Source organism: Orbicella faveolata, unplaced genomic scaffold, assembly GCF_042242905.1.
Source record: "Orbicella faveolata isolate gen_17 unplaced genomic scaffold, um_ofav_v1 contig_2, whole genome shotgun sequence".
Taxonomy (NCBI): Eukaryota; Metazoa; Cnidaria; class Anthozoa; order Scleractinia; family Merulinidae; genus Orbicella; species Orbicella faveolata.
Genome location: NW_028301547.1, coordinates 11,617,930 through 11,644,712, shown reverse-complemented (window position 1 = coordinate 11,644,712; position 26,783 = coordinate 11,617,930). Strand labels below are relative to the sequence as shown.

The 26,783-nt window shown below is 38.4% G+C and overlaps 2 protein-coding genes across 5 annotated transcripts; one reads left to right on the top strand and one right to left on the bottom strand.

Moving 5' to 3' along the window:
- Window positions 1-1,703: 1,703 nt before the first annotated feature.
- LOC110046016 (uncharacterized) lies at window positions 1,704-16,043 on the top strand. Of its 2 annotated transcripts, none has more exons than XM_020751675.2 (9): window positions 1,704-2,069; window positions 9,382-9,719; window positions 10,098-10,192; window positions 11,429-11,585; window positions 12,415-12,478; window positions 13,036-13,089; window positions 13,544-13,758; window positions 14,281-14,449; window positions 15,570-16,043. In XM_020751675.2, the coding sequence occupies exons 1-9, from the start codon at window positions 1,832-1,834 to the stop codon at window positions 15,749-15,751; spliced, it is 1,512 nt and encodes a 503-aa protein (XP_020607334.1). In that variant the 5' UTR covers window positions 1,704-1,831; the 3' UTR covers window positions 15,752-16,043. The 2 variants fall into 2 exon arrangements, with proteins under 2 accessions (XP_020607334.1, XP_020607336.1); XM_020751677.2 differs by lacking the exon at window positions 1,704-2,069 and adding an exon at window positions 6,043-6,673.
- Window positions 9,691-25,764, bottom strand: LOC110046017 (nudC domain-containing protein 3-like). Of its 3 annotated transcripts, none has more exons than XM_089289597.1 (7): window positions 25,469-25,764; window positions 20,429-20,578; window positions 18,837-18,985; window positions 18,259-18,497; window positions 17,521-17,798; window positions 17,066-17,215; window positions 9,691-9,780 (listed from the first exon to the last, which is right to left on the bottom strand). In XM_089289597.1, exons 1-6 carry the CDS (start codon window positions 25,649-25,651, stop codon window positions 17,111-17,113), a joined length of 1,104 nt encoding a protein of 367 aa, XP_089145723.1. In that variant the 5' UTR covers window positions 25,652-25,764; the 3' UTR covers window positions 9,691-9,780; window positions 17,066-17,110. The 3 variants fall into 3 exon arrangements, with proteins under 3 accessions (XP_089145723.1, XP_089145724.1, XP_020607337.2); XM_089289598.1 differs by lacking the exon at window positions 9,691-9,780 and adding an exon at window positions 15,369-15,631; XM_020751678.2 differs by lacking the exon at window positions 9,691-9,780 and having other exon boundaries at window positions 16,581-17,215.
- Between the last annotated feature and the right edge of the window lie 1,019 nt (window positions 25,765-26,783).

The following is a 26,783-nucleotide window of genomic DNA, read 5'->3' as shown; positions in this document are numbered from 1 at the left end:
GCCTCATCTCTTGACATAGAGAGTAGATGACAAATTGCTGAAGTGGGTTATTAACCTGACTTGATGAATCTATTGATTTATTCTAAAATTTATGAGAATCTTACTTCATAATTATGTATTTTAGCATGTTATTAGGAAATAGCTCATCTATTAATTTATTCTAAAATTTTAAAGAATTTTAATACTTAGGTCTATCCGAATAATTACGTAGTTTACCTTTTTATATTAGGTACTAGCTTAGTGTAGGTGTCATATATTAGTACGGCTTTTTAGTCGAGCTAGAATAGTCTGACACGTGAATAAAGTTGGATTCATTGATTGATTTCTCTGGATCACTGATTCACATCGGACCCCATGGTTACTGACAAGAATTGTATTCTAACACGCTCGAAAGTCGTTTCTCGAAAAGTTATTGAATGGATTAAAGCGGAAAAGATCTCTTTGGAAAGCTGTTTCAAAGCGTCGGAAAGTTAGAATTTTTCTTCCCCTTTTCTTGTGAATTGCGTTCCGAAAATCCGAGAGCAAGGTTTTTGCATATTTGATTAACTAAAATCAAACCTTCAATGTTATTACGCCATTTAGTAAATTGGCCAATCAGGTGTCTTTCCTAAAATAGTCTCGAAGTATGACCACGTGCTAAAATTAGAGTGAAAAAGATTATCACTGGAAGAGGCTCAAGTATGGGGGATATTTTCTCTTAGATCATGATCTTTTTCCGAAAGTTAGTATCAGTAGAAGTAGAGAGCTACTGCGCAGATCAATTATTTGCTTCAGCCTCTGACTTCGGCAAATAATTGATCTGCTCGTCACTGACAAATCACGACATTTTGCTCAACTGCGTCCAATAGTTGTTAAATTAAATTCCTAAAGGAGACCAACATAAGATTGGCTAAGATTTTTCTAGAACCCCAAAGGATGCCATTCTAAAGCAGATACATGGATTAGAGCTGTAGCGTGACTCAAATATATACAAAAATGCTTTTATCTTTGAAGTAGTTATAGGAGTTCATGCCAGATCTACCTAAAAATTAATAATAATAAAAAATGCTAAAAAAATGAGTTCTGCCCTAAACGTTTCAAATCAAGAGACCATAATCCTAAATTTATACGCGAACATCCCCACCCCTTTAACCTGAGAGTCCCCCCCAGGCCAAATTGCTGGCTTAGTTGGGCACCCCTGGGATTATTATTGGTAGACTGAACAAGAGTCAGTGTCAATCGAAACGATAGACAATAGATTATCTTGATTGAGCGTTTTGGACCATGTTGTGCAAGAAAGGGCATGCAAGTTCTGGGGGTCAGCGGAGATCGTTATGAACACCATATCCCTTCATAAAAGGATCCAGGAAATAAAGTTGAATTGTATCCTCTGTCTAGCTAATGATGATCTAAAGTGAAATACCGTTTTTAAATCACTTAGAGGAACGAAAATTGGTTCGAAAAATCGGAAAGTTCGAAAAATCAAGGAAAGATTTCTTCTAACATTTTATGCCAAGGGAGCAAGAATGGAGATATCACTGTGCGGCGCCCTAAAGCGTGTGGCAACACATCGGCCACTGATAACTTTGTACATCATGTAAAATGGCATAAAATGATAAATGAATCGGGGAAGTTGGGAAGAGTCTAATTTGTGATTGGCAATCTGAATTGGATGAATATCGCATAACATAAATCATCAATTATTTATAGAAAGTTGGCACGGTTTGAAAGTCAGTAGCTGGCTTTCTGTCTACATGACTGAGCTACAAAATGAGTTCTGAAATTTAAATTGAGCACAGTTAAAATCCACTATTTTCAATTGCACAGCATTTCGAGTCTTGCCGGAACAGAAATGCGGTCCGGAACTCTTCACTGCAGCGTAAAAGCCTTACTGGTCTCTGTTTGTTTTCTTCTTCAAAATGTGAATCAGGCGACTAGTTATTTTGAATCGCAATGCAACGAGGAACAGTTTTCTCGAAACTGCCCAGCAGTGCCATCATGCCCTGCAAAATGTGTGCGTGTTTCATGGCTTCCCAGAAGGCCGTATGTGTTCAAACATGGCAACTCTACTATTGAAGGATTTCTTGACGGTAAGGTAAATATTCATAGCGGCTCAAAATTCAGCCCTCCGTGATTCGTGCGGCTTTTATTTTGTAAAAAGATGCATGTGTCATCTAAAGGCTTAATTTAAGTTTCACACTTTTCCCGGTGAAGTGTTCCCCATCTACTGGTTTTAGTCTTGTCAGCCAAATAAGAGCCAAGATTAATTCTATCTTAGTAGACCCACCTTTTTTCACAAGCAGCCTGAAAGTAATTGAAGCTGTCTCACTGTTATGGTAACAGTTGGTTGTATTTGGTGCGAGCTAGAGAGGATGTTAATATTTGATAACAGCTGTAACCCATTCAGTTCAATTCACACACATCCCGTCAGTTTCATTTCACACTGTACCGTGATTGATTTGTTTATAGTGTTATGTCTATTTATGTTATTTGAAACAAAAAATAACAATCTCACCTGATGAAAGTTTAATGAAGTCATATTTAAATTTTTTTGTTCGTGGTATTCAGTTCAATTTTGCTAAATAGTTTTTTTGGGTGTGTGTGTTTCGTGCACTGAAGCACTCAAGGCGCAGCTATAAGCAATTAATTACTTCAGAGAACTGTAAGCAATTAAGAAATAAGCCACGCACCGGTTTGTGGCTAAAAAAGTTCCCTGCTAATTCGCTAAGCTAAAAAAATTCCAGTCAGCAAAGTGACCATAAAAACTAAGTTGAAAATAATAACTTCAAAATAATATCAATAGCTTTCTGTGTAAAAGTTCTCCGGTCTTGCCACCACATCATTCATTTCCATCTCGATCATTCATCATTCAATGATTCATCATTCATTTCAATTCAGTCTCAAAAAACAGTAAATTGCAAGCAGGATTTCACCTGCTGTTTGTCGCCGAAATATAACGCGGAACGTACCCGAATACGGGAAAACTCACTGCTTAGTTTGCACGTCTAAAATTAATACTGAGTTGCTATTTTACATATTTACAGTAACAATTATTCCATGAGCGCGCGTTGAATATGAGATAAAAGGAGCCCCTGGGCTCCTGGAGATGATAGATAGCCAACGAGGCGCGTAGCACCGATTTGGCTTTGATCATCTCACATCCAAGAAGCGCGCGTGGAATAATTGTTTAATTAAAAACGCGCCCAAATTATAGAAAACTGGAGGCGGCGTGGATTCAAGTGGTTCGGGGCGCTGAATTTGAAATCTGGAGGTCCCTGGTTCAAATCATCCACCCTGCCGCCTGGATTTGAACTCGGTATTCCCGAGTTCAACTCCGCCACCGCGTTGTGCAAACAGCCGGCCTCTCACCAATTGGGATTTTTAATAGTTTATGTTCTACATGTATTTGTTTCATTATTTACAGTGTCCGCAATTAGCACAAGAGTGCTAAATACAGTTGACACTTAAGTAAAGTTATTTATTTTTATTATTTTTAAAAACGCCCAAAAAACTTACGCGTACGCTTAGTCCTATTTGCAGATAATTACTACATGACTGAAAAGGTTCAGCAAAAATCTCATGATCACGGACTGGAAAAACACCAAAACAAGACCAGAGCGCAATTCTGAGATTAGAATTGATGTTTTACGCTCGCATTTGACGATCTCAACAGAAAGGAAAGAAAAGGAAATTAATTAGAAGAAAAAGAAAAAAAATTGTAAGGGGTAATTTTATTCTTTTGGTAACTGAGTAAGCCACAAAAATCAACCAGAAAATCGTCATTAGTGGCGGAGAGGGATCATTCGGGGACAGTGCACAGTCCAATACTTAGGAAATATTGCACCGGCAATGGAACAACTGATCTGACTGGTCGATTTTAGCTATTGGCCCTCTAACCTAACTCAGTTGCTAACTCAAAGCTATAATCTTTACTGCTCTCCAAAAAGCACAGAGGAATAACGTCATAGATTTATTCAACTTGATCAGCGCCTACTCTTTCATTCCCAAGTAGTGCGTTGCTCTCTAATAAACCCCCTACGGCGAAACCTGGCTTATAACTTAGCGAGCAATGAAATCAAACTCATGCACGCTCATAGCGTGAAAAAAGTTACATTTTCAGGAGTCGCTCTGTCCGCCAGCATCTCCTTTCCTATTGTCCGTCGCCAGGTCTCTCTCGGTCTCTTCTCCTTTGGCGACGGAAACCCGGCTCTCTACTCGAGATGCTGACTCCCAGCTGGGTTTGGCTATGCAACACCCGTCATTTGTTCAATTGCATTTTTCTGCTGTTAATGCTTTCAGTTGGTTTCTGGTGTAGATCTCTGTCACATTTAGTGTTTTTATGCGTGGGGACAGAATTTTTTGACTACCAGAAAGGTGTACGGGAAGGCTGTATTTGTTCGCCCATTTTATTCAATACGTCACTTAAAAAATGAAATCCCTTTTTACTAGACCGAGAAGACACAGATCCCATCACATAAGCTAACGGCTCAAATTGAAACTGTTTATTGTATATGGACGATTTAGTGTTAGTCTCTCACTCAGCTAAAGGCCTAGAAAAGGCACATTCCATTCTCGCAAAATATTGTAACGATTGGATGCTCTAGAAAACAAAAGTTGTGATCTTTCAAAAGAAATGTGGGAAATCATCCCTTGACAAATATTACTTTGAAATAAACGATGATAAAATCGATTTGTCATTAATTATACTTTCCTTGGAATTAATTTTAATCGATTTGTCATTAATTATACTTTCCTTGGAATTAATTTTTCTGCAAAAAGCAATTTTCGTGATTGTCACAATCACGATAAAACAAGAAGATTCATCTTTGCTACTCGTCGTTACTTAGATTTGTCAAAATTATCCCTCGATGTCACCGTAATATAAACTTTTTGATCATCTCTTTGTCTTCCTATTCTTCTCAGTGTACGGTTCAGAAGTCTGGAGTTTATATGATAAAGAGGATGCTAAAACTTGGGAGAAAGATGATATTGAAAAAACATATATTTTTGCAAACAATTTCGAATTCTTGGGGTAAATATACAATGCCTAAACGTTGCAACCAGAAATGAGCTTGGTAGACTACCTATAAAATTGGCCTTTGAAACTTCCATAAAAAAATTCTGGATTCATCTTCAAAGTTTGCCACAAAATAATATCGTCAAACCACGTCTCTCTAAGGAGATGGCTGATAAAAACCAGACAGGTATGATGCAAAAAATTGTTCAACTTCGCATCACGTACAATTCGAGTTCTATCACTTCAAATGAAAATAACGAAAAACGCTTTACTTCCCACATTAAAGAAAACATTAGAAAAGCGTGAACAGCCCCTCAGTTAAAATTAATTGACGCAAACAGAAAATTTAATTTTTACGCTTCTTTTAGGAGAGATACCAAAAATCTATTTCCATCGATGTGTTTAACAATCCTCATCACAGAATCGCTATTAACAAATTTCGATTAAGGAATCATAAATCAGGTATTGAAACAGGTAGACACACAATACCGACTGAAGACTCCTAGAAATTTGAGACTATGCTTTTTTCTGTCATTCAAATGAGGTTGAACATGAAATACACTTTCTTTTCTCATGCCAGTTATATGATAGGTTACGTTTAACATTCTTTAATGAAATAACAAACCAACATAGTCTTCTTATGAGTTATAGATCTTGATGCAAAAAAAATTAATGGCATTGATTCTACTGTATGTCGATCAACTCAGTTGCTTTTATTTTCCAAGCAATGCCCCTGAGACAAGAAATTTCGTTTGTAAAATAAGTTCTGTTTTTATTTTATTTTATTTTATTTTATTTTATTTTATTTTATTTTATTTAGTAAGCTATTATGTTTCTTTAGTTTAACCATGTGTTGTTATGGTGATACCCTAATAAATGGTTGCCACGCAGGCTAGCGCTTGTGAAAGTATATGATTGAATTGTAGTTTAAATATGCAGTTTGATTGTTTGAACAACCATTTGGAAATGAAGTGCCGTAGTTTTCGCGCTATGTCGCTCGTTTTTTCCTCACTTTTAGTCTTCACATTATCGACAGCGCCACTTACCCAGGCACTACACTACATTGCGGTATTTGCTCTCTTTTTTCCGGTTTCGTTGTTGCATTCAAGTCTCTCGTCCCCTTTCCATTATTTGCGTGACAGACTAGAGCGTAAATTATGCTGCGTGTCTGTCTACTGTCGTCTCGGCTCAACGCATTTTTTTGATGTATTCAACCGAATCTCGCCGTTCTTTTTTGTATTTGCTCATTCAATCAGTATAAATTACATGTAACAGGCATTCCCTACTGTGTTTTCAGAGCGCATAAAACTATTGCTAAGATTTCGCATCCCAAGGGATTGAGAAAAGTAACGCAGACTTGTTCTCCCCTACCAAGCAGCAAGCTAAACCACAGAAACATCGCTGTCGCCAGGTCCGAGTGAAATATCACCTCAACCCACTGACGAATCGTCTTCATCAAACGAAAAATGTACAGATTTGCTACATTTACTTGTTATGTTTTCTTGGTTTTACTGTTTTATAACCTGGAAAAAATCGAAGCCAAATGTCCATCATCGTCAGCGAGCAGAACATGTCGGCAAGGACCAGCAATCTGTCCGGCTTGCATCGATGTTTCATGGCTCATTCGACCTCCCTTTTCTTTTCAAGGAGAAAACGTTACTGAAGGAATATTGCCAGGTAATCTAAAACATTTTCTGAACGGCGACCATGTATTCTTTAGTGTAAAGCGATGTGCGGCCAAACTGGGGTAACCTGGATTGCAAAATGACGGGGGAGGGAGCTGCAGGAGAGATAACTCAAGAAACAAAATGGCATTTTGGATTAAACGGGTATTATACCAGATTATCTTTGTTTACAATCTATCTGTTGGCTACTCCAACCTATTTCTACTTCTCCAACCTTGTAGATGTTTCTAAATTTTGACATGCATTCCGAGGTTTTATTGTATCTTAGCAGTCCGGCTTCTCGTTAACCTACTTAACCCCACAACACGCATGAGTACTAAGCTCAGAAATAAATATACAATTTTGAGTTTTAGATAAACAAAGTAAACGGCGCCCCAGCGTGTATGTGAGACCCTTCTATTGTTCCACTGACTTGACCTTATAAATAGTTCTCATCAACAAATGAGTGTACTAAGTAGTCCACGATTTTGGGATAGTGTCACGCTTCGGCTCATGTGCAAATTATAGCGCGAGGATATCGTACACAGTAAAACCCTCATATAAGAACCTGTCTTTGTCCTCGTTAGACACAGAAGGTTCTGATAATATTGGTATTTATTGGGAGATAAGGCTATTTCTAGGTTCTTATTTTCTTTACAAAAATGTTTTTGTGGCTAAAAGAATATTGGTACTGCTATTGTTTACCTAAAATATGCACAGTCATGTCTTAATGACTGCAGTCTAAACAAATACAAATCCTATTCTATATTTTTTTGATTTACGAATTCTAACGTTTTTTTTTTTTTTAAAAATGACCAGAAAACAAGACCTCGATTCAAATCTTAGGCTAAAGCAGGTTCTTAAAGGAGTCTAAATGGAAGTGGATTTAGACACAGGCGGCCCATACAAGCGGCGTGTCTGTTTGTATGTTCGAAATATAAAGAAATTTTTAGCTTTTATTAACCGAGCAGGAGGTCTGTATGGGAGAATCTTGACCGAGGTCGGGAGTACAGACCGAACGCAGTGAGGTCTGTACACACGACCATATAATAAATGGGAATATTAAAGAGTCTTAATATCGTAAACTGATATCGAGTAATGTCCATGTTAAAGCTCAAAATAAAGGTAAATCTACCTCAGTTGTTTACGATATTAAGACTTTTTAGATAACGACAAACGGCTAGGGGTCACGTGACCAGAACCAGACGTTCGGGAGAGTTTTGGTAACTACTTGATGTAGGCACTCACGTAATGGTCTGGGCGTTTACACTTATACATAGGGGTCCTTAGCTGCATCTAAACATTCTTAGAGACCGTTAGTCACCTTAGGCGTACGTAAACATACTTCGACATCCTTAGCCGTACTTAGACATCCTTAGCCGTACTTAGACATCCTTAGCCGTACTTAGCCATCCTTAGGCGTACGTAGACATACTTAGACATCCTTAGCCGCACTTAGACATCCTTATGCCGTAGTTAGCTTACACCAAGTACTTACCCCCGTTTTGAACGTCAAGAAGTAGGTTTTCACGTAAGCCATTTACCTCAACCTTTATTGCCTTGAATTTTATTTCATACCACGTAAAGTAACTCTTTTTCTACAACTTTGGTTATAGTTTTTAGGAAAATAAGCAGTTACCTAGCCTTTTGTTGTCGTTTGTAGAAAGGCACTGATCCTAACTGGAAATCCAATATGGCGGCGGCTTAAGTTGAATGTGTGTTTTATGATGCTTTATTTCCTAGGAAAGCTGTACATTCTAGAAAACGTACCATTTTTATTCACTTTTTTTGGCGTTATTTTGATAATTTCCAATGTATTGACAGGATGATTTATATCCGCTACAGTTTACTCCAGTCTAAATTGACTAACGTCCGAACGGCAAACTTCTAACCTCAAACCGCAGTCAGAAGTTTGCAGTAAACGTGGATCTAAAGGTCTCTAATTTGACTGTTTTTTTCGGCGCTGCTACTGTTAAAGTATCAGCACCGAAAAAAAGAAAACACCCAGTTTTCATCTGTTTCAACCGTTGAATCTTAAATTATCTAAGAATGACTTATGTTCAAATTTCAAGGAATTTGTCAACAGATTTACAAAGAAAATGCGGTCAAATTTAGTAATGAGCATCGAATTCATCATGCAGTCGCCTAAAGGGTTTACTCGTCCACACGCACTAGGTATTAACTGTCGTCCGATTGGTTTATTTATTGACAGTAAAACTGAGTAGAGCATGGGAATAAGAACATAAAAATAGAATCCTAAGGAGAAATCCACTTCTTTCGCCATTTCTTGAGACTGATCGCGAGATCGATAAAGGAATATCCTAAATATCATGAATATCATGAGCTAATAAACAATAGCATCCAATGATATAACAGAAAAGAAAATCAAGGTAAGTACCTTGGTCATCTCTTGGTTAAACGTTACAGCTTGCGCATGCGCACGCCGAGTCTTCGATCATCTCTTTGTAAAAGAGGGTGAGACTCAACATTTTAACTGGCAGCTGTTAAATGACGCGTTTTTTAACTGATACCTGAGATCTAAGGTCTGCAGAATAGCTGAGAAATGAGATGAAATATTAACAGATAGCTGAGACATTGGTGAAAATGGACCTGATAATTGAGACGCCAACACCGTCATCAAGACTCTCTAAATACGGTGAGCACCAAGATGAACTGGGTCGCAAATGTCTCATGTTTATCCACTTGTCTGTTCTTTTGCAGCTTTGTTAAGACTCATGTTGAGCAACTGTTGTGGTAACTACAGCTTAAACTGTTGGGAAGTTATATACGAACCGCCAGAGACTGATCCCGAACAGCTTCTCCGCAAGGCACGTGACTCGCACGTGATTTTCCCAGTGATAGTCGACAAGCAGGAGGCAACAAATGAGAAGCTTAACATGATCAGCCTCGTACCCCCTGCCAGTATAGCGTTTGTTGTTCCTAAAGGAAAGCGGGAGAGTTACCCAAAGAAGCTCTTGATGTCTGTATTTGAAGCTTGGCCAGTGTTGATTCTGACTATCCTGCTTTCAATTTTGGCGGGCGTTTTTCTGTGGCTTTTGGTGAGTGGCATTGCACGATTCTTCTAATTCTCTCTTATTTATTGTGTGCTGGAGTACTAACCTTTAAAAACATTTAGGAATGAAGATTAAGGGGGATTTTGAAGGCGCAAATATTATAACATAGGATGGCATTTCTTCCAAAATGTATCCCACTAAGATTTTCTATTGCTGCACTTCACAGGTCATAATTACTGAGTTTGTCAATAACTGTGGAAGTAAAAACCAACAGGAGGCTATCACCATATTAGTTTAGGGGAGCTTACTTTTTCTGATAAGTTCACTGTTCTATCGCAGGTGCTTTGGTCAGAAAAGTGTTAAAAATGGAAGTTAGGAGAGTCAAGTTTGTGGTTAATACACTTTTGACTTATTCTGTTTCAGGATACTTGGTTCAACGAAAAAGAATTCCCTCGCGATTTTTTCAGAGGCTCCTGGGAAGGATTTTGGTGGGCGTTTGTCTCCATGACAACAGTGGGGTAATACGTTCTAGCTCCTATAACGATAATAGTCCCGGGTAGTTTTACATTTCAAGGTAGTTCGCGCGAGGCTTGGTAGTTTTAAGGAAAAATTACTATATTAGAACATCCAATTGTTATCATCGGATGCTGAGTTGCCGGCGTGCATGAGGTTTTGCGACTTTGCCAAAATCGCCGAAAGCTTGTTACAGGGAACTGTCAGCAATTCACATAATATCTTCAGTATCTTTAGCCTGCTGTTCTAATCTGACTGCATTTCGTTCTACTCTGACTGCGTTTCGTGGGTCACTAAAGGTGCTAAGTCATAAATTCAGCACAATCCCTATAGCAGTTTCCCCTTAGTTTAGTAACTAGTAGTAGTAGAAAATCACAAATGAAGTCGCTGATACAGAGATACACTCTCCTACATTTCTTTCAAACTATCGTTGCTTTGCTTGCTTGACAACTGATCACAGCTCGGTCAAGCACTTTTTTATTGGAGAATAGTAACAAGTTTTTTTAAGGTGATTTCTTAGTATTGCATTGCGCATCCCTACTGCGCACGATTTTCGCGTCATTAGCGCGCGCACATGAGCGCGTGCACACACACAACGTAAGAGATTTCCATCAAATTAAGCTCGACAGCGAAATAAATGCTTGTTTTCTCTTAAACAAGCACCGTAAGGTACCTTTTTTATTGCATTAAATTAGTCTATAATTCATTGCCTTTCCAATGAATGAGTAAGAAAAAATTTTAACGTCAGGTAACAAAATCACTGCCAAAAATGTTTACTTACCCTTTCACTCGTGACCTGAACCTTACCACCCCTAGAAGACGCACGCTAGAAAGACTTTTTGTCAACTCTGGTCCAAGATGTAGGTATTTGCCAAGAAACACATATCAAATTGTTCCTTTAAGACGATGCAATGTATCTATTGAGACTTTTTAATATTAACTCCATGTGTTTAACCGAAGCGTAAGCGGCATTCAGAAAAAGAAAAACGCACTTAATGGGTACCATTGCACAGATTTTTGATGCACCTTTGACAAGTTATGACTCTTAAACGAGCACCGTGCCATATGTTCTTTATCGCACATTTCGAATACCTGCATTATTAGGAACCACCACAAAACAATTGAAAAAAATCTAACGTCAAGTGTTATTTCTAAGGAATCGTCTTAATGGTCTATACCACCTTTGTTGAAAGCGTATGCACTAAAAGCTTTAATTTTTATTTCCTGTTTAAAACATGCAGATATGGTGACCGTGCACCCATATCAGTCCTTGGACGAACCTTTGCAGTGGCCTGGATTTTAGTTGGAATCTGCATTTGTTCAATATTCACCGCTACGTTAACAACATCACTGACAACAATAAGCTTGGACACCAAAAAAAGCCTTCCAGGATCAAAGGTAGTTATTTAATCCACATACATGAATGGTTTAATCAAACCATTACTATTAACAAAATTTAACGTCCGTTTTCACAGGGGTAGGGTGACGAAAAATGGAATATCCCAAGCTGACCTTACATTTCTTTTCTGATGATAGCCAGAATAGAAACCAGAATAAAAGAATAGTTTATATCTGTTATATTCTAGTTATTGAAACCTACTACATCAGACGAATTTGGCCGAGCTATATGGTTGGCGAGAAGTGGATAATCTAAAATACCCTTGGCGAGACCACACGAGCCTGTTATGCCGATGAATCGCACCAAGACATGAATTACTCGTATATACGAAATTACACGAATTACTAGTATGCACGAATTATTCGGTATTACTCGTATCCAAATTCTAGTTCTCATCGCCAGCCAACTTGACGTCCTCTTACGTTTGACGTTTTCCAAAAAAAGACAAAGAAAGTTTAAAGAAAAAGAATCTTTAACGTGGAAATTAATTCCGTTAGAAAAGTAAGCCATGAAGGTACAAGAGCACTTTTAAGAATGATCTCACAGGAACATTTGGCACAGTTTCCGGTCCAATACTTAGAAAATTTGGACTGGCAATAGAGCAACCTGATTGGCCGATTTTAGCTAACTATTGACCCTCTCATAAAACTTAGCTATGGTTGTGGAATAAGGTATTTCAATTTACCATAATGGGGAGATAAATCTGGTATAACAGATCACTGACTTGATATCGAAGGATATCAGGATAGCAGACACGGCCTCTGATTGGCTAATTCAGTGCGAATCTGCGTACGATAATAATTGTCTATTTCTGTGTGCCTTTTTCAGGTGGGCGTTCTAAAACGCTCGATAGAATTGGCAATAGGAATGCAACAACAAGCTGATGTGACACGTAAGTGATGAAAGAAAAGTTTTAAAACATGTTTTACTCAGGCTGAACAGTTAACTTGCATAAATACCACACGTACAAAGGTATATACAATTTGCTGCAACACTCAATATTTCACAAGTCTGCATGCACTATGCGACATGTTAAGACGAAAGAATTTCGAAATACAGACTAACCTCTATTAACCGGCCGTGCCTTATAAAGTCGCCAGTTATAAGTCCCGAAATTGTTGTAAAATACTGTAAATAAAACCCCTATTGACCAGCCACCTCTATTACTGTGAGCGGCCGCGGTCACCGTTTGGTCATCTCGTTTAGGGTTTTTCTATTGTCTTTACCCCTATTAAGCGGCCAACCAAAATTTAATACGAAATCTTGACGAGCTCTTATTAAGCGGCTACCTCCGATTCCCCTGTAACAAGAGAGAATTAAGTCCGTGTCTAGTATAGCTTTAATGTATATTATGCTTAGTTTTGTTTTCATTATTGTACTATTCATTTTGTTTGGCTTTGATTCCCAGTAATTTTAAATCGTTCATAAGTTAAAGCCTTTCCTTTTCAGTCTACAATTCCGTTGAGGAAATGAGACAAGCCTTGGGTAAAGGAGACATTGAAGGTAACGTGCTGGACTGCTAGTTGTAATTACCGCACCCAGTTCTCCAATAAGCCAATCAGATGCCGAGCCTAAATGTACTCGTAACCTGTGATATCAAGTCAATAACCTAATACGACCGGACTTTTGGCCCACTCTGGGTACGGTGCATGAAATACCTAATTTAGTTCTCTTTGGCCGTGTGTGTTAGGCACGTTTAGTCTTGCTATGCCGGGTACCGAAACCGAAGGTGTACAGTTAGGTATAAGAACATCTTTATACAGAGTAGCATCAATGGTTGTGGTCGCAGACGACTGTTTATGTCATATGCAAGCCGCTTTTGTTTACCTGATATAAATGATTATTTTAAATAACACGACTTCATTGGTGTGTACAATCTTGTTAATTTACTGAGGGAGATGATTAACGCGGATTGATTAAATATTTCGTTCTAACTAGTTCTGCTGCACTACTTCAGGTGTTCTCTTGGACAATTACCAAATAAGTCACTATACGGACAGCTTGTTTCCAAACAGTGAGTTCAAAACAGACCAAATCCTTAAAGAGGATACGCTTTCCTATGGCGCTGTAGTGAACGATAGTCATCTAGAAAAGTGCTTTAGAAATTTGATTGCCGAAGACAAGTACCTGCTCTATGACTTCACAAGAAAGGAACTTACTAAAACACTAAAGGTGAATATATGTTTATCTGTTTAAGTCAGTCAGACAGTCCGTCCGTCCGTCGGTCAGTTTGTTCATCATTCCGTCCGTCAGTCCGTTCGTCAGTCTGTCAATCTGTCAGTCAGTCAGTCAGTCAGTCAGTCAGTCAGTCCGTCCGTCCGTCAGTCCATAATTGTTTAACTGTAATTCTGTTGTACTGGGAAATTAAACCGGCTTTCAGTTGAAATGTTCAAGCAAAAAGCTATTCTCTATTTTCCAATTGCCCATAATTCACTCTGTTTGCCCCCCCAAATTTTGCATAAACTATTGTTGTGGAATTCTCTTGGGAGGTCTACATATTCCCAAGAGCATTTCCGTCACAACAATAGTTGATGCAAAATTTGGGGGGCAAACAGAGTGAATTATGGGCAATTGGAAAATAGAGAATTCCGGAAGTCACGACAATCAAAACAGATGATTTTGTCAGCATAGAGTAAATCTCGTGTCAATTAGTTTTGAAGATAGCGATGTAACTGTCTTGTTTGCTGTTTGCAGGGAGGAGGAGATGAGGCGGTACAGAACTCTCAGAGTATCTTTGATCCAACTGGTGATCTGTTTTTTCCTTCACTGTACACCTGCCTGGCGTTAGTGGCCGTCATTTTCTTAGTTGGCTTATTGGCCGAGCTGTTTTACTTCAGACCGGGCCGATGTACGTGGAAGAAAGGCAAGTCATTTCATTTATTTTCTTATTATTATTATACCCTGGTCCAGCAGATGTCTTTTTCTTCCTGTTACTGAAGCGAAAAAGCGGTCATTGCAGGGTTCTCCTTATCAGGCGGTAACCGGTAAAATTTACCGCTTGTAAGAGCCCTTATTGCCGCTTGTAAATGCTCAGAATTCTAAAAAAAAAAATACGCATTTAAGGTGAGCTAATCTGGTAAGAAAGTAATAGATGAAAAATGAAACAGTGCACTGCTATAGATCTACGTGTGCTTTATTTAGTTAACACTGACTGGTACCTTTCGAATTTCTAAGAAAGAGTGATTTTTCGCGGGTTTTCTGCTAAACGTCATGACATTAGTCATGATGCTCGCTCATGTCATTGTTCGCTTTCACGACAATAACATTGTCGTGAAAGAGACCAGTGAATCGATGAGGAAACCTCAGAAAAAGACCGCGTATTAACTTTATTCACATCCGTGACGTGCCTTAGTACATGATCCCTTTTCACAAGGGAACGTTAGACTTTAACAGCATTTCTGGTCGCTAGGCGATTTTCGATCTTTTACCGCAAATTCAACTACGAAACCTGCGAAACTCCAATTATATACCTCGACGTAACTGCTCAGCAGGGGCGTAGCCAGAATTTTTCAAAGGGGGCTCAAACTGTTTCAAAGTGAGGGTACTCACCAGATTGTCATGGCGTTTTCGACACCTGTTGTAGGTTGTTTACTTTAAGACGTACAAAAGGGGGGGTCACGGGCTCCCCAGGACCCCCCTGGCTACGCCCTTGCTCAGTAGGGGTAATAAGAACAAGGGAATCGACGAAAAGTTGCGAGAAACTGTATAGAGGTTTTAGTTGACATCACAAAACTTAGTCTAAAATCCACGAGTTAGTTAAATTTAAATATAGTTGCTAAATCTTTGTAAACTGAAACAGATAGCTTTATTGTGTGCAGTTAGAAACAGTACAGGACGGCAGCATTTTGCCCATTCAATCATTTAAACTTAATTAAGATAAAACTTATTGGAGAATTGCCTTTTAGAATAGATCACCGAACCGTTATCGGGACTATCCACGCCAAGTAAATATGCAACTTTTGAATCAAATTTTTGTATTGCAGGAAAAAAGCTTACAGAGGACATACCTATGACAGAACCTGAGGAGAAGACACCACTTGATCAACTGGAAAAGGAAATGATAAGTGAAGTGCAAACTTTGTTTAACAAGTACCGTGAAAAGCTGGAACAATATAAGGATGCTGAAAATAATGGAAACGCCCTCAGTATGCATTCTACAGTGTGAACTGTTCACAGTAAAAGGACTCATGGCTAACTTCTCCTGCAATATTTAAATTAAAACAATTAACTAAGCTTGCAACTTAACTTCTCGTGACAAACGTAAACTGTCATGCATAGTTATTCATGAGATAAGTTCTGTTACTGAAACTGTTTCAATGTATCAGAGGAACTTAGTTTAGTTGACCGACGATAATTGAAAGTAATTCTTTGTTAGTGTAGTCGTGTTTGCATGAGGCGATGTAGATGATGTAACGTAACACTTTGCTGGGTTCAGTTATAAAAACTTAGAACTCAAAGCATTGTTGAGCAGTCTTGTAATAGCAGAATTCTTATCTCACCTCTTTATTTTTTTCACGGAATTTTTCCGTGGAATTCCCACGCAACCCTTATGATTTTATTTTACAACTATAAGCGACGCGCTGTTTTCGCGTCTTGCAGGGTTCCGTAAAACCTTTTCGATAGTTCTGTTTATATCGAAAAAGCGAGAAATGGGCAAGAAATGAACATAAATGATAAAATTCTTAAATTAAGCTGACGATCGACAGAATAATTGACTTGTATTGATGGACGCTGAGTGATTAGCTATCATCTGACGAGAAAATCAGTGTACCGTGAGGTAACGCTCCACATACAGTTTGTTCCAATGTCAGATTTCATAAGTTTAATAAAAGCGGCTTCTTGTTTAAATTGGCTTACGCACACACATTGGAAAGCTAAGGAAAATTTGAGAGTACTTAATACAAACCCTCCTTTCAGTAAATCTGAGTCGAAAATAGCCTGTGATGAGTCGCCATTCAAGAAACTATTATAAATTTACAACAATACTACACACAGCAATTTAATGAAAAATTTATTATCTAACCAATTTTGCACCTTCAAATAAAAGCACAGAATTGCAAGCGTGTGCATTGACGGTCTCCGTCCAATTACCGACTAACTCAACAAAAACAACAAACCAGGCAAATACGCGAGTTTTTTTTTTGTTTGACTTTTAAATTTAATGGGCGAAGTTTGTTTCTGTTAATAAATATAACGTACAACAGTAGGCAAACTGTCTCCAATTTAAATGGTTTTCCAGCTTAATCCAATCTCTGAGGTACTGACATAACTGGTAAAATTTCCGAAATTTTCTACGACAAACACACAACTGAGATACAAAACCAAGTCTTGCAAATTGACAGGCAACGTTTTAAAGCTTAGTATGTAGTTCCATTTATATTTGTCTGCTTGGATATACACGCAGTTCTCAAAAATCTACAAAACTACATGTAGAGTAGCTTGTCCTCTTTTTATTCTTTAACACAAGCATTTAACTTACCATAACAATGACTGGAACATTACACATTAGAGTAACAAACAGCATTCACCCATAGCTTGGTGATATATTGACTTTTGATGGATCAAACTCTGTGCCAGCAAAAGGTGATCCCTTGGCATTCCATGCTTGCTTCAGAAGCTCATGAGTTTTCTGAGTCAAGAGAAGATAATCACAGTCAACAAAGAGCAGAATTGCCCACTAACCTAAGTATGTAATTTAGTTGACCACTTGACTGCAAACTGACAGCTACAAGTGCAGGCCTATTTCAACGGGGAGAAGTTGTCCCTGGGACGTGAAGGATAACCTTCTTCCCCAATAGTTATCCTTTTCTAAAAGGTGATCCTCGCTGGCCAAGGAAAAAATTAGCTCTACTGGATTTGCACGTCTGTGGATGCAAGTCAAACATAGTCTTCTAAAGAAACAGTGCATTACTCTAAAACACTTTGAACACTTACCATTTCCTGACTGGTTGGTTTTCCCTGCAGCTTTTGATGGTGGTCGTACATTACATGCTGAAAATCACTCTGTGTTTGTTCATCAAAATCACTGATGTCTCGAGTTGTATCAACCTTGGTCTTGTCTATTTCTGCATCTCCTTCAAGAACAGCTGTCCAAAACCTTTCCTCTGTTTTGTCCAAATTAACAGTGATATGCTTACCACCTTCAAGTAACCACATGGAATCTTCACATTTTACTGACCACTGAAGTTTTCCATCAATAAGAACATTGTCCCCTGAGAGTAACAAAGTAAAAAAAATATTGCTTCAGGAAAAGGTGAAAATATATCGTTATGCACCATTATAGAGATCCGTTTTCAATGTTAACAACACAGTCACTCCTATGCTGGAATACAGATGACCTCTTCTCCAAGACAAGGACTTTTCAAGGACAGTTCAGTAATATTCAAGTATCAGTCACACTCAGAATCAGAAATGATAGTTTGACAGTAGGGGGGAGCAGGGGGGGGGGATAAAAGGCAAGATTGCTTACACTGGCAAGAACTTGACTTAAAACTCTACATTTTTATAGGCAATCTTCTGGAAGTGACACTTTTTGGAAATAAGACTGGATAGCATCACCTGTTTAGTAGTACATAGAAAAAAATTTCCATTGTTTATAATTTATTCATTTATGTCAGCAGGTATTTGAGATGCGAACGACAATAACCTTGCCTTGACACTAAAGTACTGTACCTGACTCAGAAGAGGCACCTCTTTTTAACCAAACTTTCAAATGGGAACTCTTAATTTCCACACCAACATCACGACCCTTTATTACTGAACTTGGCACTGGAATTTTTACTTCAATATCTTTTATGGTTTGTGACCAAGAATATCTATCAAGAACAGCTCCATTGTAACAATCAGCTGACTTGCCAGGAATAAGCCCTTTGCTCTCACTGGTTTTGATATCTTCCTTTGGTTGAGAGGAACTAAAGTACAAAATATTGTGCTTAATTCTTGAGTATTCTTTTAACTGACAAAGAATACACTTGAGATGCACTTGGCATGAAAGGAGAATAATCATAAAAGAAGATCATCATAAAATGTCTTGTTGTTGGATCATACATGCACTGTAGTTAGTTAATTTAGGACATATCTTACAATGTCAGCTCAAACAATATGACACTACACTGTAGATGCAGCCAACCGTCATCCCAAATGTTTTAAAATAACCAAGTTCAGTGAATGTGTCAAATGCATAATTAAGCAATCAATAAATGCTATAATCTTGGGGTATACATGTAGTGATGATTTCTCTCATTGCGCACCTGGCAAGAGAAGGACTTGATACTGAGCTTGTACTTGCACTGCAAGTGGCTTCCACCTGGTCAGTGCAGGCTGATGTTTCTACTTCAAGTGAAGTGACCACTGGAGGTACACCTGATGGGCATACAGGCATGACAACTGATGGACCAGCCTGCAAGTGATGTAGTATTCATTTATCTTTGCTGCTTCATGCATGTGTAAGAGTACTATCTGAACTACATGCTAATAATTAGGCTCCTGCATGTCATCAGTTAGGTTCATGGCAAATTTAGGTTCCAAATACACTGAAAAAAATCATCAGGTCTTTTAAAATAATGCAATTCTTTCAATAAAATTTGAAGTAGATAGCATCCCTAGTGCAGCACCCTACAGAGAGCAAAAAAAGAGGTGCATAAAAACTTCCTCTATAACCTTGGGCATTTTTGAAATCAAACTGAATTGACACTGTAGCCGACAATTCACAATTCAGAAGTTCTGGTGGCTGTTAAGCCTTACTGAAGGCACCAAGATAGTCATATAGCTGATGCTCTCTGCTAGATCCTTTTGATATTCTAGACTCCACTGACACAAGATGCCAAACACCTCATACCCCACCTCTACCTAATTAGCAACTGATTTTACACAGTGTTGAAGACCACTGATAGAGGCACATGTATCACATTGGAATCCTGGCATCTGTGGATATTTCCCTTGCAGTCATTAATTAAAACAAGAAGTGTTAAAAAATAAATGATTCCATTTATTGGAATATTTAAACCGACATATGAATATACAAATGTTTGACAGAAAAAAGAGGTGACATGTGGACAGATGCACAGGTATGGTTTGAAAGAATAAACTTCATGTGGTGCTCTTCTTTTGCTTTACATTTCCAGTGAAGGATTTGATAAAACTGAAATCAGTGGCTGAGCCAACATACTGAAAAGTTCTATCAACTGAAGATAACATATTTTAGCTCTCTATCAACAAATGTTGCCTTCACAGAAGGCAACATTGCTATTTGAATTGTATTAATAGTGGATAAAACACCAACATATCAACCAAGGCTGGCCAGGTCAACCGAAGATCTATGATCAGAACCTCATTTAGGACCCACAGTCTGAACTTTATGACAGGTAGACTACAGATTTTGGGACAAAATTCACAGCTGATCTGCAATCTGCTGTATTTTTGAAATCCACAAATTCATTTAATTTGATGCAAAAGTCGCAAATCATCATTTATCCGTTCTCCAAGTGGAGAATTGGGCCGTAAGCTCTCTGCCTCCAGGCTGTTCTGTCCTCCGCAGCCGATGCTGCTGCTGCCCATGTTCTTAAACCTTCCTTTTCCAGCTCCCTTTCTACAGTCCTTCTCCAAGTCTCACGCGGTCGACCCCGTTTCCGTTTGCCTTCAGGTACCCATGTGAGAGCAATTCGTGGATGTGAGTGGTGATAAAATTCACAGCTGATCTGCAATCTGCTGTATTTTTGAAATCCACAAATTCATTTAATTTGATGCAAAAGTCGCAAATATACACGCCAAATCCATCCATAAAAAAAAACCTTTCACCCCTTGCTTCACTAGTATGTACAGCCATGCATATGTAACAACTCACATTATCACTGGTAGTTTCATTGGTTGAAGTACAAACTGAAGGCATCTCATCTCTGGCTTTCGAACTGCTTTTTTCTGAATTTTTTTCCTGTCCTTGATTGTGTGCTTTTGGTGTACTACCTGTAACCATTTGTTGGTAGGCTTTAAAGATCTAAGCAACAAACAGAAAATATACACTCAAAGTTAGTAATGACTTTCTAAGAGGCTGTCTTTGAAAATTTGAAAGGTTGGTTTCAAAGGAAATGGTAAAATGTCATTGTTTCATTTATTTTTGGCGTTAGCTAAGTGGGTGGGGGTAAAATGCATTCTTGCTAAAGTTACAAATTAGAGTGTGAAAACTTTATCCTGAGTTCTTTACTGACTACATGAATAACCTGACAAATTATTCAAACATGTAAAACAATCGAGCACATGTTTCTCTGTGGGATGTCTATGTCCGAATGGCCCTGGGGAAGTAGCATGTAGTGTGGACAGGAAGAGGAGGGGAGAGGAGCACATTGAATGAATCACTTTAAGAATGTTGAAGATTTGCCTTTTAAAGTTCTTAAAGGAACAGTGAACATATGCTTTATTGTACTCTGTCCACAGATATTTTTTTTCTTCATGAGTTATTTGTCTTTGAGCATGAGAGCGATGTGAGCATGTGAGAGCAAGTGTGGAGCATGCGAGCAGCCGCAAAGTGGCAAAAAATTGAATGTCTGAGGACTTCCTTGGGAAAAAAGAACGCTTTTTAGTCCTCTCCCCTAAGTAATCACCTTGTCACTATCTCCTTAAATTAAATCTAAAAGGTTTGAAATACCAAACAACAACCATACAGTGTCATGTGTGTGTTGGAGTATGTTGTCACACAATTATTGTTCAAAGCAAAAAAGAGCAAAACAGGGGAAATTGGAACCATCTGACTTCTGCAGGCTATGAAGCTGTTATTTTTTATCAGTCTGGGAAAAACATTATATTTTGGAAACTTTATTTGCAGGAAAGAAACAATGAACTTGCAGGGAAACAGACTTTTAGCCAGGCGGGTGTCCAGGTGTCCTGTGGACAGCCATTTTCTCTGGCAAATTATTTTATTTTTCATATGTTCCCTTATAACTTGTTCACAGGGTAATCAACAGTGTAACATAAATTTTACGGTCATGCAAATTTGGCAGCATGCACTCCTATATAAAGTGCCGACAACCACTTCAAATACCATGCCAGGTGCATGAAGTAGATCCTTGACATGATGATGACATATTAATCATGCACCTTTTACCCAATGGAAATTTTCTGTTTGTGGAGAAACAGGGAATTCAGTTTCTCGAAAGAAGTTCACAGACCCCTTATTTTGTCTTTCTACTGGGCCACCCCCTTGCATTCAAGATGTTTCAAATCCTCCACAGTTAATACTATCCATCTCAGACGTCTGTGGGCAAGCGCTTTATTTTGGCCTGCTTCACGGACCGTTGGTTTAGTCTGCAGTTCAAATATTCTGGTCATGTGACAATATTTTTGTGGCTCTGCAGTTTGCAAAACACTGATCACGTGATGCCACTTTGGTTGTTCCCGCGAGCAGAAGCTAAAGAGAAAACCGCGAGTTCAAGAGGCTATTTGATTTTCACTACTTTTTAAGTACCTACTATGTGTAGTTTATTGTTTGCAGAAATGAAAAAAGACTGAAAGGTAAAACCTTATGCATGCTTGTTTACGTTGTTGTTATACACTCTTTTTCTTATAAGAACCTTTTTTTATAGAAACGTTCAGGCTGAGATAAACCAAAATTTTTACTAACATACTAAGAACATGCCCAGGCTGAGAGTCAGTTAAGAACGTCTTTATATTGCTTATTTAGTTTTTTGTGAGTAGTATAAATATATAAAGGTAAAAAAAGTCTTGCTCACGGCATCAGAGCAAGCTGATGTACAGTAACAATCAACTTGATACCACATCACAACAAACAGTGCACTTTGATAGGTTTCCTGGTCATGTCCGCATTGATTTATTGAATTACAATACCAAACAACTTTAAGAAAATGTTAAGAACGTTTTCAGGTTCAAATCGCAAAGAACTATTAACAATGTTCAGTCTCAGCCCCAAAATCAGACGTTCTTATAAACAAAAAATAAAAAAAATAAAACAAAAATAACTAGTGTAATGTATAATTTCAGTTCAGACTGTCTGGCACCAGCTGTCTGCGAATTTTTAAAGTTCAGATTCCTTAGTTGTTGTTTGTTTACTTTTTTTAATGGACTTTATTCAACTAGAATTATAATTCAGAGACATATTCATATTCATACTCTGATTGCAAATGGTAACGTAAACAGCGGCAATGATAAGTTTAAATTGGATTGTTGATATCCTCATTGTTTCTACGGAACTGAATCATTTTTCCTATGGGGCTTCCCTTTTACTGTAAAGAAAATGATGACATCAAGGGAATATTTGTAACCTGAACTTTTAATTTTGTTTACATGTAAACCTTAAGTTTTCGTGGTGTTGGTGAAACACATCATCCCTTTGCCGGCTCGTTCACAATCGTCCTTTCAGTTCTAACATGTACTGCCTGGCAGTAGCATGCACTCTAACTGATAGTCTATACAAGTCCTCAGACTTGTCCACTGGCTGTAAACACCTGCAAGCATCAATAAGATCTTCGTTGCAGGTCAAGTTAACAAATGTGTCTTTGTCACCTCTGTATTGAATGCAGACATCTCTTGGAGTTTTTCCTTCCGAAAATGCCCCTATGGTTTATAAGGCCCAGTTCAGATGCCGAACTTTTCATGAGCCGAACTTAATTCAAATTTGGACCAACCCAAATTATCAAAAGTACACCTGTTGATTCAGACGTCGAACTAAATTCGCCAAACTTTATTTAGTTAAACCAAATCACATCGAAATATCAGTGATTTTCAGGGAAAGTGAAAACTGCTTGTAAAATACATTATAATAATTTATGCATTAGGTTCGGCTGATGAAAAGTTCGACGTCTGAATCAAAGCCATTCCAAAGCCAAAATCCCCACCTGAGCTAGGCAGGAAGAATGGCTGGGTTGTTCCAAATTCAAATAGCCGTTCTTAATTGATTCAAACGCTGAACTTTTTATGTACCTAATTCAATGTATTTAGTTCCGCTCATGGAAAGTTTGGCGTCTGAACTGTGCCTAACACCTCACAGCCGAATTCCTGATAAGTAATTAGTTCAAACCTTTCTTTTTTCATTCAGTGTATTTTGCACCTTTTGAGGTTGTCTTCATAAAAGATCTTAAATTGCACAGAGGAAATCTTTCCTTCCTCTGGACTTTGACAAAGGTGGGAAAAAGATGAGACAGGCAGTCCACTTTTCGCAGCCACGGGAACAACCAAAATGGCATCATGTGATCAGTGTTTTGCAAACCACAGCACTGCAAAAAAAGTTATCACGTGACCAGAATTTTTGAACCACAGACTAAAATCAACAGTCCGTGAAGTGGACCAAAAAAAAGCGCTTGTCCACAGACGTCTGAGATGGATAGTTCTAGTGCATATTCTTGATAAATCAGAATGCTCTGTTCTTCTATTCACCTCTAGAAGCTATACTAATATCTGATTTTCAGTATAAAATTATTGATTAAGGCTACAACCAACCGTATTTATGTCATTCAATAGGTCATCAATAAAAATACAGTCCAACCCCTATTAAGTGGCCACCTATTAAACGGCCACTCCAATGAATGAGTTGCCAGTAATCGGATACCCGTGTTTGTGCGAAGAACTCTGGGATCGTCAGGGGGCAAACATTGCTAGTCGCTGGAAAGAAATGTATGGCGAAAAGTTGTTTCGAGGTACAAGAAAACGATTTTTGAGAGAGATCAACGCTTTTTCGCCGTCGTTTTTATCGCGAATGGATTTGGGCAATGTTGATATGTGGAATATGTAACCTTTTGTTTGAATAACGGTGAAATATGTGATAAAACCTACCGATAAACTCCGTTGCTTGCGTGAGGTTTAATTGTGAAATTTACATTGCATAATGGTCTGAAAATATTACAAAATTAATTAAGTATAAATTGAGAGGAAATAACCCAGTAAGGCCTTTTAAGTTGCGTACAGGCTACTTTTGGCTTATTTGAAAGCTCAGTCATACAAATAATACTGGAAATAAGTCCGGTCGCAATCATTGTACTGTCTGGGGTTGATTTAATGACAAATGAGTCCACGCGACTCATGCTGTGTGGCTGCTGTGTTGTTAAAGGGTGGCTCGTTGAATATATCTCTGAGTATTTGTATTTAAAAGTGCCATTTGTGCATGATTATGCTTTCCAAAGTTTGGTATTGACGATTGAGTGAAATTGCCCAACACAAAGGGTAGTAGTTCCTTCTGCAATTTTCAATATCTGTTTTACAGCTTCTTTTCTGTCTTTATATTTAACTTCTCGGAGTGTCTTTTCTACCATTTGCTCTGGATAGCCTCTCGAGATTAGGCGTGTATCGAAATTTTCAATACTCTCTTCAATGTATTTCACAATAAACCTCACGCAAGCAAAAGGGAGTTTATCGGTAAATTGTATCTCTTATTTCATGATTATTCAAACAAAATCTTACATTTTCCATGTATCAACATTGCCAAAATCCATTTGTGATAAAACAACGGCGAAAAAGCGTTGATCTGTTCCCAAAACCATGTTTTTGGGCGTCAAAACAACTTTTCGCCATACATTTCCTTCTAGCGACTTGCAATGTTTGCCCCCTGACCATCCCAAAGTTCGTTGCGCAAACACGGGTATCCGATTACTGGCAACTCATTTATTAGGCGGCCAGTAATTTAAGTCCAGATGAGGGCTTTTCTATTGTTTTTACCTCTACTAAGCGGCCAACCCCTTTTAAGCGACCACTATCCATTTCCCCGAGGGTGGCCGCTTATAATAGGAATGCTTACTTACAAATAAAGCATTGATTTTAACTCGTCTAAACATGTCACTAAATGCTTGTTCTCAAATGAATTTTGAAGCATGTTACTGTACTACTAGTAATTACCTCCTCTTAACGATTGCATTGTTAGCATAACCATCACCTTAAAGGTTACCTTCAAAACAATTTTCTCGGCGACACCTGGAGGGAATCCCATCTTGTCACTTCGATCGTGCATCACCTGAAAGAAGTCCGTTCTGCGAGCTAAAAAGCTAAAAATTGCATCAAGAAAAGGTTCTACTTGTTCGCAGTGCTGCAGTATTCCCATTAGTATGTCGTCAAACTTAGCAGTAGCCATGATTTCAGAAACTTTTCGTGCAGTTCCCACCAGGAAATACAGAAGTCGAGTAGTTCCTGTTTCGTGAGCCGGGCGACCTGCGAGATCTAGCTAGCGTATTCTAGTACAGTTTGTGCCCTATACACGACGTATCCACCTACCTACCGCTACCGAAAAAGGTTTGGGGACAAGACCGGTCTGTACCAAATGCAGACTGCAGACCGGGTACCGTGACAAAATGTAGACAAGGTAAATGCAGACTGCAGACTGCAGACTAGGTACAAAACGGAGACTGAGAATAAAGACTATTTTTTTCTTCAAATGCGTGATAACATGCCATTTTATAACTTACCAGTGTCACGCAATCGCTTTTTCCGCGGTGGACGAGACGGTTTGGGCGATATATAAACAGTAGCATCCATTTGGCGCGAAAATATGCTCGGAGATTTTCTCAGGCTTGTAAATATTTTTGAATATGTTGCCTTTAAAGGTGCTATTTTCTAAAATAGCCTTTCAGTCGACTCCTACTAAACGGCGTTGTCTTTGCTTCAGGGGTGAACTTCACCTCTGAAGCAAAGACACGAACGAACTTCACTCTGGTTGGATTGTCTAACGGTTAGACAATCCAACCAGAGTGAAGTTCGTTCGTGGCAACATGTTCGACATGCAATTCTACATGGGTAGACAAACAAGGTGATGAGCACATGTTGTTCAGATATTGCCAACATGATCGCCACTCATAGGGGTGAGTGGTCCAATTCGGTCTACAATCGGCATACGAGTAATTAAAAAAATCTGACGACTGCTTGACTGGAGTTCGATTTTTTTAATCAAGAATAAAATCAGAGACCGAATAAGACGAATGAAGTCCTGCTACCAAATAATCATGCCTGGGGCGTGCCCATAACTAACCAGATTTGAGATTTTTTTCATAGTTATCATTGTATTGGAGAAAAAAGGAGTAGTTTCTGTAACAATGTAATACTGCTCAGGTCTTACCGGGCAGCATCAACGTCTCCCCCAATTCCCCAACATCCTAATAATTCCAGGAGACGAAACCTCTATTTCTTTTTAAATAGCTTGTTGTTTGCTCAAAGATCCCAATCGAGACCCTGTTAATCGGCTATATGCTATGTAATTTTTCTGATGTAGC

Coding starts and splice junctions, on each gene's coding strand:
- LOC110046016 (XM_020751675.2), top strand. CDS start 1,832: ATGCGGTCCGGAACTCTTCACTGCAGCGTAAAAGCCTTACTGGTCTCT. Junction 10,193..11,428: donor GTCTCCATGACAACAGTGGG/GTAATACGTTCT, acceptor TAAAACATGCAG/ATATGGTGACCGTGCACCCA. Junction 14,450..15,569: donor CCGATGTACGTGGAAGAAAG/GCAAGTCATTTC, acceptor TTTGTATTGCAG/GAAAAAAGCTTACAGAGGAC.
- LOC110046017 (XM_089289597.1), bottom strand. CDS start 25,651: ATGGCTACTGCTAAGTTTGACGACATACTAATGGGAATACTGCAGCAC. Junction 18,498..18,836: donor TCAAGTCCTTCTCTTGCCAG/GTGCGCAATGAG, acceptor TTTGTACTTTAG/TTCCTCTCAACCAAAGGAAG. Junction 17,216..17,520: donor AACCAACCAGTCAGGAAATG/GTAAGTGTTCAA, acceptor CTCTTGACTCAG/AAAACTCATGAGCTTCTGAA.